Here is a 14,869-nt window from a genome sequence, read left to right on the forward strand (position 1 = left end):
GGAGCCAGAAGGAATGTCAGCCGAGCAAGTCTTCAACAAGAACGCAGGAAAAAGTCTCTGTGATGTTGAAAAAGGCGAAGGCAGAGATCAAGTGAGCTGGACGACTTTAAGTAGGCAGGACTGACGAGCAGAATCAACAACAGCTGGGTAACTGTGGAGAGAGATGGGAGCTGGCAATTAGCTGACAGCTGAGCGGTCAGCTCAGAGAAGAAAGGGCTGGGCCCAGTCCTGACACTTCCCTGCTATCAGAATACACTGATTACTGGCTATAGATGGCATTGGTACTCCAGCAGGAAAATCCAACAGGGGAGTTGTACAGAAGTCCATCCTCCTTGTTTGGATAGGGGAACCTGTTTAGTTTTTTGTGGGGGGGCACCATCTGGTGAGCGGTGCCATCCTCATCACATATATGCCCTGGCTTTTATTTTGGTGCTATTCACATTAAATGCAAGAAGACACAGAACAGAAGATGATATGGCACGCACAAACTGCCAATTTGGCATCTTCACCCTGGGCACGGTATAACCTTGTCCCAGCACTGAGCTTACCAGTTCTTCACAGTCCTGCACTCCAACCTCATTTCCTTTACATGACATGTTCTGTGGTTGACTGGAGAGAATTAGGCTGATTAGTTATAAGGACACAATATTTTTTTGTGGAGTAGCAAGCATTTAAAGGAGAAGTATGGGATTAAAAAAAGAAAACATACATTCTGCACGATCTGTGTGATGCTGCAGATGTCCCATGTCTAGGACCGAGAACTGAGCAATCACATGACCGCTGATCACTTAGTTCTCAGTCTGCTCCAAGCACTACTCTCTGTTCTGCCCCTCCAGTGCTCACTGGAGTGCCAAGCTGGTGAGGTGATGGGAGGGGATGGGAGCGGCTTGCTCTGGCTCTCAGATGTACTCTGAAATGCAGAGCCAGCTGTCAATCAGGCAGTGTGGTGAATTCCATCAATATTGTCGGAATGCTTCTCGAGCCTTGAGCAACTCTGCCCTGTCACTACCAGCTGACTCTGGGTCACAGGAGAAAAAAAGTAAGTATACTTCTGTGACCAACAAAAGGAGTATGGCCAAAAAAGCTTTGGCCATACCTCTCTTTTAAGACCTATGTTTTAGATCTATATGTTATAAACCATTTAATGTTAGGTTGTGCTGGCTGGTAGGATTGAATTCTGGAAAATCATTATGTTGTCCATTGCCACCCAAGTCAAAGTACCTTATATGGTGATTCTTTGTTATCTTACTACCTAGTTAACAAATCTATGCCTAGTAAATGCACGCATTTATATTATGTACTACAAACCAGAATTTCTTTTTTGCTTGACATCCTTGTGATAAAAATGAATGAATCTAATCCGTGTCTGTCTTTCAGTGTCTCTAGCAGTATAACACACAGTTACTCTTCCCCTGGAGACTTTGCTGTGTTTGTGGAGTGTTCCACCAGTGAATGGCATGTGACAGCACAGGGAAACATTATAGTGGAAGAAGCCAGTGGCAGCCTAAGGGTCAGTGGCTGTTTCAGCCAGCATGAGTACAAAGATGGGGTCTGTGTGGCTGTGTATGGGGAGGACCTGTGGATCCAAATAGAGCTGAATACAGGTGAGAAATGAGGCCCTTTACATTCATATTCACAAACTTGGTAATCCCAGAATTGCCTGCCTGTATAAAGGTGTATGTGACATATTGGTTTTAAATTAAATTTATTTAAATTTAATAAATTTATAAATTTATCAGAAGTCATAATGGAGTGTAGAGTGTCCAGTAACTAAACCTTAGGGCTTGCACCACATTCTTTAAGCATTAATTCTAAATTGTTTTATCAAATTGTTAATGGTTAATCCTTGCCATGCAGGGATTAACATTTAACTACACAGCAAAAATATTTTAGTATTTTATTGTCACCTGCCAAAAAATATATTTATGTAGTACATTAAATGTTTTACATGTATTAATGTTTTACCCCTGGGGCTATAAATCCCTAGCAGCATATCTAGCGCAGGAGCGTACAATAGCTGAAGGAGATTGCTGTGGAGAATAGTGTTATGAATGGAGGGCATTCTGGGGCTTTATGAAGCATAGTAAAAAAAATAGAGCATAGGGATCTCACCTCTGAGAGATACTATGTAATAAGCCAGTGGGTAATATAATTTATAAGCATACATACAAACCTGAAGTGTTATTGTTGGTTGGCCAAATCCTATGGTTTCAGATTCAGTGACTTCACCGGACAAATGTAAATACTTACTGATGATTTTTCCATTATATTCCACCATTACAGGCACCAATATGAATGTCTCCCTGTTAGCAGACAATAGAACTTTGTCTGAGTCCAGTGTACAGACTGGAGACCCAGCATACAATCTGACCCTGGATATAGCATCTCAGCACCTTATTGGTCCAGGAATTCATCACCTGCAAATAGTGGCATCCAGCGATCGCACCTCTCTTACACTCAATACCAGTATCATTGTCCAACTCTTTGAAGCAGTATCTGGCTTGCAAGGGCAGCTGTCCACCACCAGACTGCAAGCAGGTAAAGAATTGCAGATAAATGTATCTGTGTCTCGTGGAGCACCAATGGAACTAAAGATTGAATTCAAAGGATCTAATGGAACCTTCAGCCACTCCAGAGAAAGCCCAACAGGACAGACACAGATATCCAATATCTCTCTCAATGTGGAAGGTATGCTCCTATTCCGAATGTCTGGTAATGTCCAAGCTTGGGCAGTAGATTCATTTTGGACATTGGGCCTCCTCAATAAAGCATCTGAAATAACCATATCTATGTTGACCAAGCTCTCAGATTTTCCCTCACATGTTTCCAGAGTAAATTAGGAAAATAAAAGAAGAAAGTGATTGGTTTCTAGGGTCAATTAAGACATTTCTTATTTCACAAGCATGCAGCAATGAGTCCATTGTGTGTTTAAAAAATGCCTAGTAGAAACCAAAATGTTGGAAATATAATTTAAAACTAAACTTAAACTAAATTTAAAAAAATAAAAATATTGTGTAGATAATAAGATTTAAAGATATAGTCACGCTGCAAGGGTTAAATGTCTATCTAATCTAGGGCAGCCTTTTTCAACCAGGGTGCCCAAGCACCCTGGGGTGCTTTGAAGTTTATTCAGGGGTGCATTGGCAAAATTGCCCAAAATTTTATACAAGCCAGTAGGTGGATCAAGCCTCCCTTTTAGTTACACAAAGCCACACATTTTTATTGTGCACCATTTCAACCTTCCAGCCACTGGCGTCCTAACAACCAGTGATGTCATCGGTGTTGATAAGAAGGGTGTTGATCGCCTGCACAGCATCCTTGTTTGACCCTCCCCTGCCCCTCTCCATCAACACTGGGGTCACAGCTGAGTGATGGAAAGAAACTGAGGAAGAGGAAAAACACTGGAATACTAGTCAGTACTCGTGTGCAAAAGTGTATTTGCTTGGAAAGAATAAATCACCTCTAATGCTGGGTGTCCCACGTGTGTCGATGATCGATGCTGCCGCATTACGTAAAACTATTACAATTGTTTTTCACATTTTAGAATGAGGTGCCTTGAGACTGTCTATAATTTTAAAGGGTGCCTTGAGATTGTCCATAATTTTAAAGGGTGCCTTGAGTGAAAAAAAGTTGAGAAACACTGGTCTAAGGGATAATAAATAAGGTGAAATACTTTATTCCTTGCTCCCACAGGCTTCCCCCTCTTCGTAAGACCAGCCCCTAAAATAATACTGAAAAAATACATAAAGGAACATCACAGAAAGTTAAATTAAGACAGATCTTGTACACACGAATAGCGAAAGCTATGTTAACAATACAAGATCTTGCATGAAGGTTGTTAAGCATGTTAGAAATAATTAAATTTTGACATGAAGCAGAAAGAAGTAATACATGCAGGAATGAGAGCTCCAATGTACTAGATTCTGCAAACCCTGTAGTGGTACAGAGATAAACTTGTTCAAAAACAGTCCAATTGAGTTTAAGTGTACAATAAAAAAAGGGGGATAATGAGAAAGAGGGAACAGAAAAAGAAAAACACAACACATAACCTCCAATATGCCTAACTCCTTGTACCCCGCAATATTGTCCAGAGAATACAGGTACACCCTCCTCTTTAGGCTTTAGTTGTCTTGTGTGTCAGGTAGAAGAGATCATTATCTAGTATTCTGATCCAAGAGGGGTGACCCAGAGAGAATGGAAGGAAGAGATAGGAACTGGTAAGAGAGGGGAAAGGGTAGGTAACTGTTGGGGAATGAGAGGGGAAAATGGGTTCCGGGATGTCTGGAAAATAGGAGCCACATAGACATCGTGTTTCTTAACAAAATCAATCAAAGGTACCATATTAATCTTAGTTCAATTCCGTCCTTTGATGGCTCTATAGTCTTCAGAAGATTGGAAGTATTCCCATGCCTGCCACATGTTATTGAATTGAGTTAGTCTGTCTAGTTTGTAGTGCATAATGGATTCCATGTCATGAATATGATCTACATGTTCTACAGTACACACTGCTTCAGAGGAGGAACCGTGGATGATCTCCAAACTCTGGGGCTCAAAACTCGTGCTGCATTTATCAAGTGTCTGGCCAAATGTTTAGGTGGAAGATTAATACCATCTGTTTCAACATGTAGTAAAAAGATTTCTGGAGAGTAAGGGAGGTTCAGGCCTGTGACTTGCCTAATCAGTGAATGGGTTTTTTCAGAAAGTTTGCAGTTGTGTGCAATAGCTGTCCAACAATATCATGTACAATGGAGGACCAGTGGCCTTGCATTGTACTTGAAGGCGCTGAGGGACCACCCATATCCCGAAAGCGTTGGACAACAGAGGCTGCTGGGGGATCAAGGAATAAGGTAAATTCACCTTATTCATCATTTACTAGGTAAAACAAGCATTTAACCCTTGCAATATGGAGTCACACTGAAAAGTTAACTTGTTATCTAGTCTGGATTTCAGCTTTAATGTGAACCTGTGTTCCCCAGACTATAGACATAAAGTATTTACATATTCTAAACAAGTGTTAAAAGAGCTGTAAAGGCAAACTCAAGCTATTTTGCTGCTGACACGCTTGTTAAGTGCTTCTGTGCGGTGGGTTGCCATTCATTTGAATGGCACCCCACCACAGTAAGTTAATGCACCTGTACCGCATCATGTGAGGACTGGCAGGCAGCCAAGATTCTCCTTCCATTTACATGGCTGAAATTTCATTTTTTTTTTAATCAGAATAAAGTTAATTAACAACTTTTAACAGTACAACAAACATTGCACATTCCAAAGTATTACTTTTATACAATACCTTTACAGAATACAAAATAGAATAATGTTCTTGTACATAGCTAAAGTGGGTTTATAAAACAGATTGAACCTGAGATTTAGGAAGACATTCTCATCACATCTCTTCCCCAGTACTTTAAATTAAGCTCACTCCAAGGATGAGGACACACTGAGCGGTTGAGTTCCTATGTTAAGTCAATATCCTATCAAGAATTAGGTCTAATGGAACCAAGCCAGGGGTAGCTAGCCAGCATCCCCAGATCTTATTGAACCGGGTCGGGCTGCCTCTATGCTGATATATCAAGCACTCATATCTCAAAGTTAATCCCATATTGGCTAACCACTTCTCTAAAGTTGGAGAGGTTTGAGAGATCCAATGTTGCAAGATCAGCTTTCGAGCTTGAAACAGCTCTCTGGACACTGCCTCCCTGACATATTTGTCTGTTATAACCTCATCCAGTATACCCAATAAGCACGGTTTAGGGTCAAGAGAGACGGATACTTGAAAATCATTGTTGATGGTGTTTACTATGACAGTCCAAAAGCGGTGCAACTTTGGGCACCGCCAAAGGAGATTGAGATTTAATTTTGATGTGAAATTTGAGGATTCACTTGGCCACAATGCCTACAGCAGGCAACAAACAATCACATCAGCTTATTGGAAAACTTTTAGCGCTCAATTCATGTACTTTACTTCAGGAAAATAGACAAGTGTGATAGGCACTAAAGTCTAACTTTAGCTTAAAATATATTTTATACAATTTTGATACCGTGTGAAAGTGTTAAAACTGCTGTCAAGTTCTTATTGTTTGTGTCGCTGCTGAGAAGACTTGCCATCTCCTCTCGTAAGTTTCATAGGTGTCAGCCAGAAAAGTAAGTAAGGAGAATTCTCCCCAAGGAGCACTGCAAAAAAAAAACAAAAACACTTCAGTAGTGTTCAAAAGAGTTAGAAATGGTCATAGTTTGATTACTTTTTATGTCTTCTTTGGGGGATTTCTGTTTCCTTTTTGTCCAGGTGACGGGTGCCAGACAGATTAAAACCTGACAGAAGTTCTATTTTTTGTTGTTTTGTCTAAAACAAAAAAAAAATGTTTTGACGTCAGTTGAGCCTTGGTAGTTTATTCATGTTCTGAGTAGAGATCTGCACGACAGAATTTTGTTTTAATTAGTTAATAATTTTATTTCATCATAATCTTTATGTCAAAATTATTTGTTTTCGGAACTCATTTTGTAAATTCGGATTTGTTTTGTATATTTGGATCCCTTCGTTATGTTCTGATTCGAAGATTCTGATGGATCCACCTCTATCATCCCAAACACTATGAGTAGAAAGCATCTTATTTCACTTGTATAGCTTACTGTAACTATTTATTGCAGTATGTTTCCATTTGTATGTATTATGTAGGGCATTTTTTTATAATTCACGCTGCACTCACTAGAATAAAAACAAATAGATCCGAATCAATTCAAATCTTTCCTTATGTCAGTACATTATTTTAGATGCCTCAAACATCAATAAAAGGCCCAAACGATTGGATCAGAATAAATTGAAATGGAAACAAATTAATTTGTTGTTTTCGTTAGAATTTATCTTGAATTAATTCAAATTCGTTACTATTGTAAACCAGAGATTCAGATACATCCAAAGCTCTGAATAATGAAAATTTTTATAACGAAATGAATTACACATGTCTACTCCTGAGTGCATGTATTTGTGTTCTATCATAAAGACACTGCAAAAGGCTAACCTATACACCACTATTTTTACTACATTATTTAGAGAATGAGTGCATGGTTATCTTATGTATTGCTTATAATTACAGGTACATATACGGTTACAATCATAGCTGAAAATGTAGTTTCTAATGAAAGTTTGGAGATTGGACACATTACCGTGATAACCAACTCTACTCTACATGAAGGTAATAAGAACATTCAAAACGGTATCTTAGATTAATGTCTGCTAGGCAAAAGTTAGTTATACTTACATAACTATGTATATTTTTAAGTATGAATCCAATCTCTATTGTATAGAAACTGCTTGCAGCCACACTTATGAGAGACGAGAGCCAGGAGGTTTTATTGAAGAATGCACATAACAGCGAGCAAAAGGCAACAAAGGCACTTTTGATCGACGTTGTGTGTATTCTTTAGCATACCTCCCAACTTTTTGAGATGGGAATGAGGGACACCTATCAGCAAAAGTATGTAGACATAGGACACACCCCTTGCCACGTCCCCTTAAAGGAGAATTGTACAAAAAATAAAAGATTGGTTCAACCCACAAGTGCTTTTTCTACCACTATTATTCCTTTATATTGGCTTTTAGAATTTACAAATGCAGCAATTTAGAAATCAGATGAAAGCTTTAGCACTGGAAAACACTTTTTGATAGATAAAAAGTGCATTTTATATACAACTATATAGATCAGACCAAAATGAGGGACAAATGAGGAGGAATGAGGGACAGAGGGACATTGTTCCAAAGCAGGGACAGTCCCTCAAAATGAGGGACAGTTGGGAGCTATGCTTTAGTATAACCTCTTGGCTCTCATCTCCGCTTTTGGACTCCATCAGTGCATATGTGTTATGAATTTATTTGGAACAAATGTAATATTTATCATTTTTGTTTTTCAGGGACACAAGACAGACATAGAGAAAAAGAGATCAAGGTCAGCAGTTTCATCTACTACCCATCCTCATCTTACATTATAAAAAATATGTTTTTTGGTGTTGGGTAGAGCTGGGAAGGCTTAGAACCTTTAGTCAGATTTGTATCTACGGTATTTATACACTTGTTGGGGGCATTTGCTTTTACCTGCTATCCACACAGAAAATTAGGTGAAAAATAATCAGAGGCACAGGCAGCAATACAACCTGACAGGGCTTCTAATACTTCCCTGTACTAGTAAATATGTTCTTTTATTGCTGTCTGAATCCCTCTTGGAGAGATGTTCCCTACAGTTTGGTGACCACAATTGCTATTCAGCAGCTCATGGTTCCTACAACTGACATTGTCATTCAGAACCGGGCATTAGATGTGAAGTCTACTTACATATACTCCAAAAATCCCATGGACCAGTAAAAGAGATATTAAACTCAAAACCAAAAATTTTATATATTGCAGTTGACCAATCACTAGATGTGGTGGCTGCATTTGTTTTCCTTTTTAAGGCTTTTTCCCTCTGTTTTTAGCTGGTGATCCAGCCAGTAACACACCTCCTGTATTAGACTGCCTACACTCTGGATGAAGAACAGGAAGTACCTTTGGACAGCAGAATTTTCAGTTTGTGGTGGTGGTGGTGTGGGGGAGGGTGGGGGGGGGCTGGGACTAGATGTATAGAATTAGATACACTAACAAAGTAAAGCCCAACTCTAGCTAACACTTTATAAGCAGTTTGTCTCGACCCCAAAACTGCTACATTTGCAGGACAGCTTGTTCTGATGAAAAAACAACAGATATACAGGCAGGATCACTAGGTGAAACTAAAAGAATAAAAGCCTAAAAAAGAAAACGAATTCCGCCATAACACCTAAGAATTGATAAGCTGCTATATAAAAAAAATAAATGTTTGCTTTCGGGTTTAACCACTTGCTTACCGGGCACTTAAACCCCCCTCCTATCCAGACCAATTTTCAGCTTTCAGCGCTGACGCACTTTGAATGACAATTGCGCGGTCATGCAACACTGTACCCAAATGAAATTTTTATCATTTTTTCCCCACAAATAGAGCTTTCTTTTGGTGGCATTTGATCACCTCTGCGGTTTTTATTTTTTGTTAAAAAAATTTAAAAAGACCGAATTTTTTTTTTTTTAAATTATTTTTTTTTATATTTTGTTATAAAATTTTTTAAAAGGGTAATTTTTCTCCTTCATTGATGTACGCTGATGAGGCGGCACCAATGGGCACTGATAGGTGGCAGTGATGGGCACTGATGGGTGGCAGTGATGGGCACTGATTGGTGGCAATAATGGGCACTGATCTTGTACACTGCTAGGTGGCACTGATTGGCACCACTGGTGGGCATTGTTAGGTGGCAATGGTGGGCATTGATAGGTGGCTCTTGTAGGCATTGATAGGTGGCACTTATGGGCATTGATACATGGCACTGGTGGGCACTGTGGGCACTGTGATGTGGCAATGTCAGGTTGCACTGTCAGTGGGTACTGTTGGCACAATTGTGGCACAATTGAGGAATTATTGCCTCCTCCTCTTCGGGACCGATGTCCCTTGCTGCTGAGCCGGTGATCGGCTTTTTTTTCTCCTCGCGCTGAGAAAAAAAAAACGATCACAGAGCTTTTGTTTTGATCATGTGATCAGCTGTCATTGGCTGACAGCTGATCACATGGTAAGGGGCCGGGACCGGCCCCTTACACAGATCGGTGATCACCCGAGTCTCAGTGACTCGGTGATCACAGCGCGCTCCACGCGCGCCCTGCAGGGCACGTGCACAGGGGAGGCCGTCATATGACGGCCTCCCGGGAATTCAGGTCCGCGCTGTAGCCGTCATTCGGCTATAGCGCGGATGCCAAGCGGTTAATACTACTTGAGGCTGGGTTCACAACATCGCCACATGCAGCTCCCTGCAGGGGTCCGGTGCATCCTGGTTCAGCGTTTCAGGTCCATTTTCAGGATGAATTTTTGGCTGAATTCGGACCTGAAATGGACCAAAAGACACACAGGGCTCCTGTGCAAATTTGCACCAGAGCCGCAGCAGAAATATGTGAACTGGCTCCATAGAGAGCCGGTCAAAATCTCCTGCTATTGCGATTTGGATGCCGAGATCCCGCATCCAATTCGCAATGGTGTGAACCCAGTCTTACTGGATAGATTATTCTCGGTGACAATCAGAAATCTACAGTAGAATCTCAGTGATCCTGAATGCACAAGTGGGGGAGGTTTGTTCCACCTAATTAAACCTATACAAGTTTCCTAATGAGAAGATCTGTCTGGCAGTTCACTAGACCATCAGGGTGGGGAGCAAATACCGGAACCGATCCCCTGTGTCTCCCCCTTCATCGCAACTATTTTCTCCTCCTCTCTCTCCCCACTTGGTTCCAGTAACTGTATCCCCCTGCTATTATGTTCACCCCCTTCCACAATCAGACCCTCCCTTTCTGCAGCTCCAATCCCCCCGTGCACCCCTCTTACAACACTGCTGGGTGTCAGGATAGAGAGGGGGGGCAGTAAACATGTCATATTAATTTGCCCCTTCATTTCTTGAATAAACACAGTAAACAATGGGTACCAATTGTCCCTGTGTTCATTTATAACTGAAGCATAGTAAACTGTGTTCACTATGATTCAGTCTGTGAATGAACAAGGAGCTTCTGTACAAAACACTTCCTGTTCATTCATTCTGCTGTGCAGCTGAGACTGCAGAAAAAGGGACTGAGGAATCTATGTATTCAATCTCTTGGTTGGCCATGTGAATGGGTGGTTTGTTCATGCAGCTAGAGCCACCTGTTACTTTATGAGGACTCAGCCGCTGTACAAACACAGCCACAGGTCCTAATTTGACAGGTATGCAGGTTCGGGTAAGCAGCCCAAATACACACAGTCTGTGTTTGGTGCTGTACACCAGCACCCACATGCTTGGGGGGGGGGGGGGGGTGACTGTCAGGTAGGCTGTTCGGGGCCTTAAGATTTCTAACAGCATCCCTGGACATGCATATTTTATATGAAATGCTTTTGTTTAGTTAATTGGGTTTACGTGGCAAATAAGTGGTGGGGTTTACACCTGTGCTTATTAGGAAAACATTTAATGGTGAAAAAGAACTGCTTTGGTAGCTCAGAGGGCAGAAGACAGCAACCTAACTGCCCCATCCAGGACAACTAGGTTGCTTAAAAATCACCACTCACTGGTGGTACCAACTCTTGGGTGTCAAACAGCCTGAAACCCACTAACATCTGGTGCCCAGAGCTTTGGGAGAAGTTCCCCATGGTGCCATGCTTGCCAGTCCTCCAGACATAGGTTTATCAGCCTCTATAAATGGTTTGTCTGTTGTGGTATTATCTTGGGGTGCACATTGAGTACTGCTTTTTTTCTGCTATAAGTAAAGATAAACAACAGATCCTGTAACAACCAAAGATCCTACTTCTCCTTAAATCTGGGAATAGCCATATAGTAGCAATTCTAGTAGAGCTCAAATCCTAAAGTCTAGGACAGTAGTTCTCAACTCCTGTCCTCGGGACCCACCAACAGGCCAGGTTTGCAAGATAACTGAAATACATCACAGGTGATATCATTTGCTGCTCAGTGATTGCAGTATTCTAGTCTGCATCTGCCCAAGGTAATACTTAAATTCTGGCCTGTTAGTGGGTCCTGAGGACCAGGGTTGAGAACCACTGGTCTAGGAGGACCATAGGCCTTGAAAACTAAGGCAAGCTGCACAATCCTACACATATATCAGAGTGCTGCTACTATGATGCTTCTCACAATCTCTTACAGGAATTCATTAAAAAGAATTGGGCAATGCAGATAGAGCCCCGCAGACATGTCAACCCATTTTCCAATATTAGTTTGCAAGTATGGAGCAACATTACTGATAATATCACCTGGTCATGTGGTAAGTGGGTAGTAATATAACTTCTCAGAGTATTCGTTTTTAAACTACTAAATGGGTCAAAATACTTGACAAGGATCCTAGACTGACTCCATTTCTTTGTACCTGCAGGATCTTGCTGGTCGGGATGGTTTGCATGTTTAAAACAGAATATAATTGACCCCACCTCAAATAAGATTGTGATTCCTGCTGCCTGCCTGCCACCCCCTAATGCCGCATTCACTGTCCAAGCTTCTGCAGTTCTCAGTGATGGGGAGACGGTGCAGGATGAACAATGCTTCTATGTGACCGCCAAGAGCCAACTTCGACCCACAATCAGGTCAGCATACAAAACTACTGTTGTGTCCTGCATGTTTGTTATGAATGTATTTTTACCTTCAATACTTTTTTTTTCAGTACTTTATTTTCGTCACAAGGTAACAATACAGAGAACACATAGCATATACATCAGAGATAGCGTCATGTCCATACAAGGGTTCAGCAATAAGGAACAATGTTACCACATATGCATAGTGTGCTTCAACCCAATGTCCCTTAAAGGCATAGAACAGATAGTACATGTGAAGCATAAGGCGTGCACCCCAAAGCTCAAACAAATGTGCGTGTGCGTGATTGTGTATATATACTGACAGTGTCAGTAGGGCAGAAATTGGTGTCAGTAGGGCAGTGGACGATGTCAGTAGTTTTTATTTTTATTATTTGTTGTTTTTTTTCAAATAAATTAGTTTATTTATTTTTTTACAATTTTTATTTAGAAGCTCCATTAAGGGGGCTTTGGTGAAATATCAGGGGTCCATCTGTGCGGTGTGATTAGGGTGTGGCACACCCTGTGTGCACGCCTATGATGTAAAGTAACATCAGTGGACTATGTGGGCAGTTATCTCTGTACCCTGTGTTTTTCTAATTAAATTTAACTGCTTCAGCCCTGGAAGATTTTACTCCCTTCCTGACCAGAGCACTTTTTGCGATTCGGCACTGCGTCGGTTTAACTGACAATTGCGCGGTCGTGCGATGTTGCACCCAAACAAAATTGATGTAATTTTTTTCCCACAAATAGAGCTTTCTTTTGGTGGTATTTGATCACCTCTGCGGTTTTTATTTTTTGTGCTATAAACAAAAAAAGAGCGACAATTTTGAAAAAACGCCCCTAGTGGCCACAGGGCGAAGCGACGTAAGGTAACCGGCAAGTGGTTAAGTATGAAGAAGAAAATAAATAAGTCAGAACGGAAAGAAAAAAAAAAATTGAAAAAAGAAAATAAATTGGGGTGTGGGGGGGGGGGGTACGGCAAACCAGTAAGGCAACTTCCAATTGCCACAGGATGTCAATTTAAAGCGGAATTCCACACAAAAATTGAACTTCCGCTTTTCGGAACCCTCCCCCCCTCCGGTGTCACATTTGGCACCTTTCAGGGGGGTGCAGATACCTGTCTAAGACAGGTATTTGCACCCACTTCCGGCATAGACTCCCATGGGAGTCTATGCCTCTTCCTGTCCCTCCGCGCTGTCTCCTGGGAAACACACAGCTCCCAGGAGATAGCGGGGACCAGTTACGATGCGCAACGCGACTCGCGCATGCGCAGTAGGGAACCGGGAAGTGAAGCCGCAACGCTTCACTTCCTGATTCCCTCACCTAGGATGGTGGCAGCAACTGCCGAGAACCGAGCGGGTTCTCGGCGTCGCCTGCCGACATCGCTGGACCCTGGGACAGGTAAGTGGCCATTTATTAAAAGTCAGCAGCTGCAGTTTTTGTAGCTGCTGGCTTTTAATATTTTTTTTTTTTGGCGGTTTAGGTGGACTCCCTCTTTAACCCAACAGGTATGAATACTCAGCAGAGAAAGTGAAGTCATGCCAGTAGAACCACTTTTTGAGGAATTTTTCTCGAAGGCCTCTCTCCATGGCCACCAGATCCTCCATTTTGTTAATTTCAGTAACCTTTTCCAACCAAACGGAGATCAAAGGTGGTTGTGTCTTTTTAAAGAAAAGGGGGATACAATTTTTTACCTTCAAGAACAATTGTGTTTGTAAAAAAGATGTCTATTTTTTTAGTGGTTAGCTCTACAGCAGTTATAACGGACAATGGGGGTTATTTACGAAAGGCAAATCCATTTTGCACTGCAAGTGCACTTGGAAGTGCAGTCACTCTAAATCTAAGTGGTAGATCTGAAATGAGTGGAAGCTCTGCTGATTTTATCATCCAGTCATGTGCAAGCTAAAATGCTGTTTTTTATTTTCCTTGCATGTCCCCCTTGGATCTACAGCAACATTACTTCCAAGTGCACTTGCAGTGCAAATTGGAGTTGCCTTTAGTAAATAACCCACATTGCATAAGAAACCTTAGGTAGAGATGTGACAGACATTCAGATGTTTCCAATTTCTTATTGCCAAACAAAAACTACGATACAACTGAGTATTATTTTTCTATTCCCTAATTTATGTATTTAATACAGTTGGGGGTTATTTACGAAAGGCAAATCCACTTTGCACTACAAGTGCAAACTACAAGTGCAAAGTGCACTTGAAATTGCACTGAAAGTGCACTTGGAAGTGCAGTCGCTGTAGATCCGAGGGGGACATGCAAGGAAGATAAAAAACAGCATTTTAGCTTGCACATGACTGGATAATAAAATGCTAATGCATTTCAGCCAAAGCCTTCCTTATGGCATAAACTGACGACATTATGATAGCTTTTGCATTTAGAATCATTTTTTTCAAATAGTCAAAAATGAAAAACACCTGTAAACGAAATGCTGCTAAACCTGAGTAACCGCGTTTACACGCATTTACAAGCTGCTACAGGCATTTGGCATTTCAAATGCCTCTGAACATACGTCCTGAATGTATTTTTTTTGCGTTTTTTGCTTCTAAACTCAACTGCCTAGAAACGACTATAAACGACCCTGTGTACATGTACTGATAAGATAACATAGAGGAGAGTTCAGGGGCAGCTGAAAAAAAATGCCCAACTGCTCCTAAACGGCCGTTTACACCAGATCACCTTTAGCAGTGCTGAGTGGCGTATCTCAACTTTCTTAC

At 41.3% G+C, this 14,869-nt stretch overlaps 1 protein-coding gene across 1 annotated transcript in view; it reads left to right on the forward strand.

Annotated features, from left to right (window-relative positions):
* The window catches only part of LOC141111747 (polycystin-1-like protein 2), a 160,168-nt gene that overhangs the window by 12,490 nt on the left and 132,809 nt on the right, over positions 1-14,869 (forward strand). Inside the window, exons 6-11 of the mRNA XM_073603883.1 lie at positions 1,378-1,604; positions 2,284-2,688; positions 7,092-7,190; positions 7,906-7,940; positions 11,722-11,839; positions 11,948-12,155. Of these exons, the coding sequence (XP_073459984.1) occupies positions 1,378-1,604; positions 2,284-2,688; positions 7,092-7,190; positions 7,906-7,940; positions 11,722-11,839; positions 11,948-12,155 (1,092 nt within the window). The remainder of the gene's footprint in view (positions 1-1,377; positions 1,605-2,283; positions 2,689-7,091; positions 7,191-7,905; positions 7,941-11,721; positions 11,840-11,947; positions 12,156-14,869) is intronic.

The sequence above is a fragment of the Aquarana catesbeiana genome, linkage group LG11, assembly GCF_042186555.1.
Source record: "Aquarana catesbeiana isolate 2022-GZ linkage group LG11, ASM4218655v1, whole genome shotgun sequence".
Classification (NCBI taxonomy): Eukaryota; Metazoa; Chordata; class Amphibia; order Anura; family Ranidae; genus Aquarana; species Aquarana catesbeiana.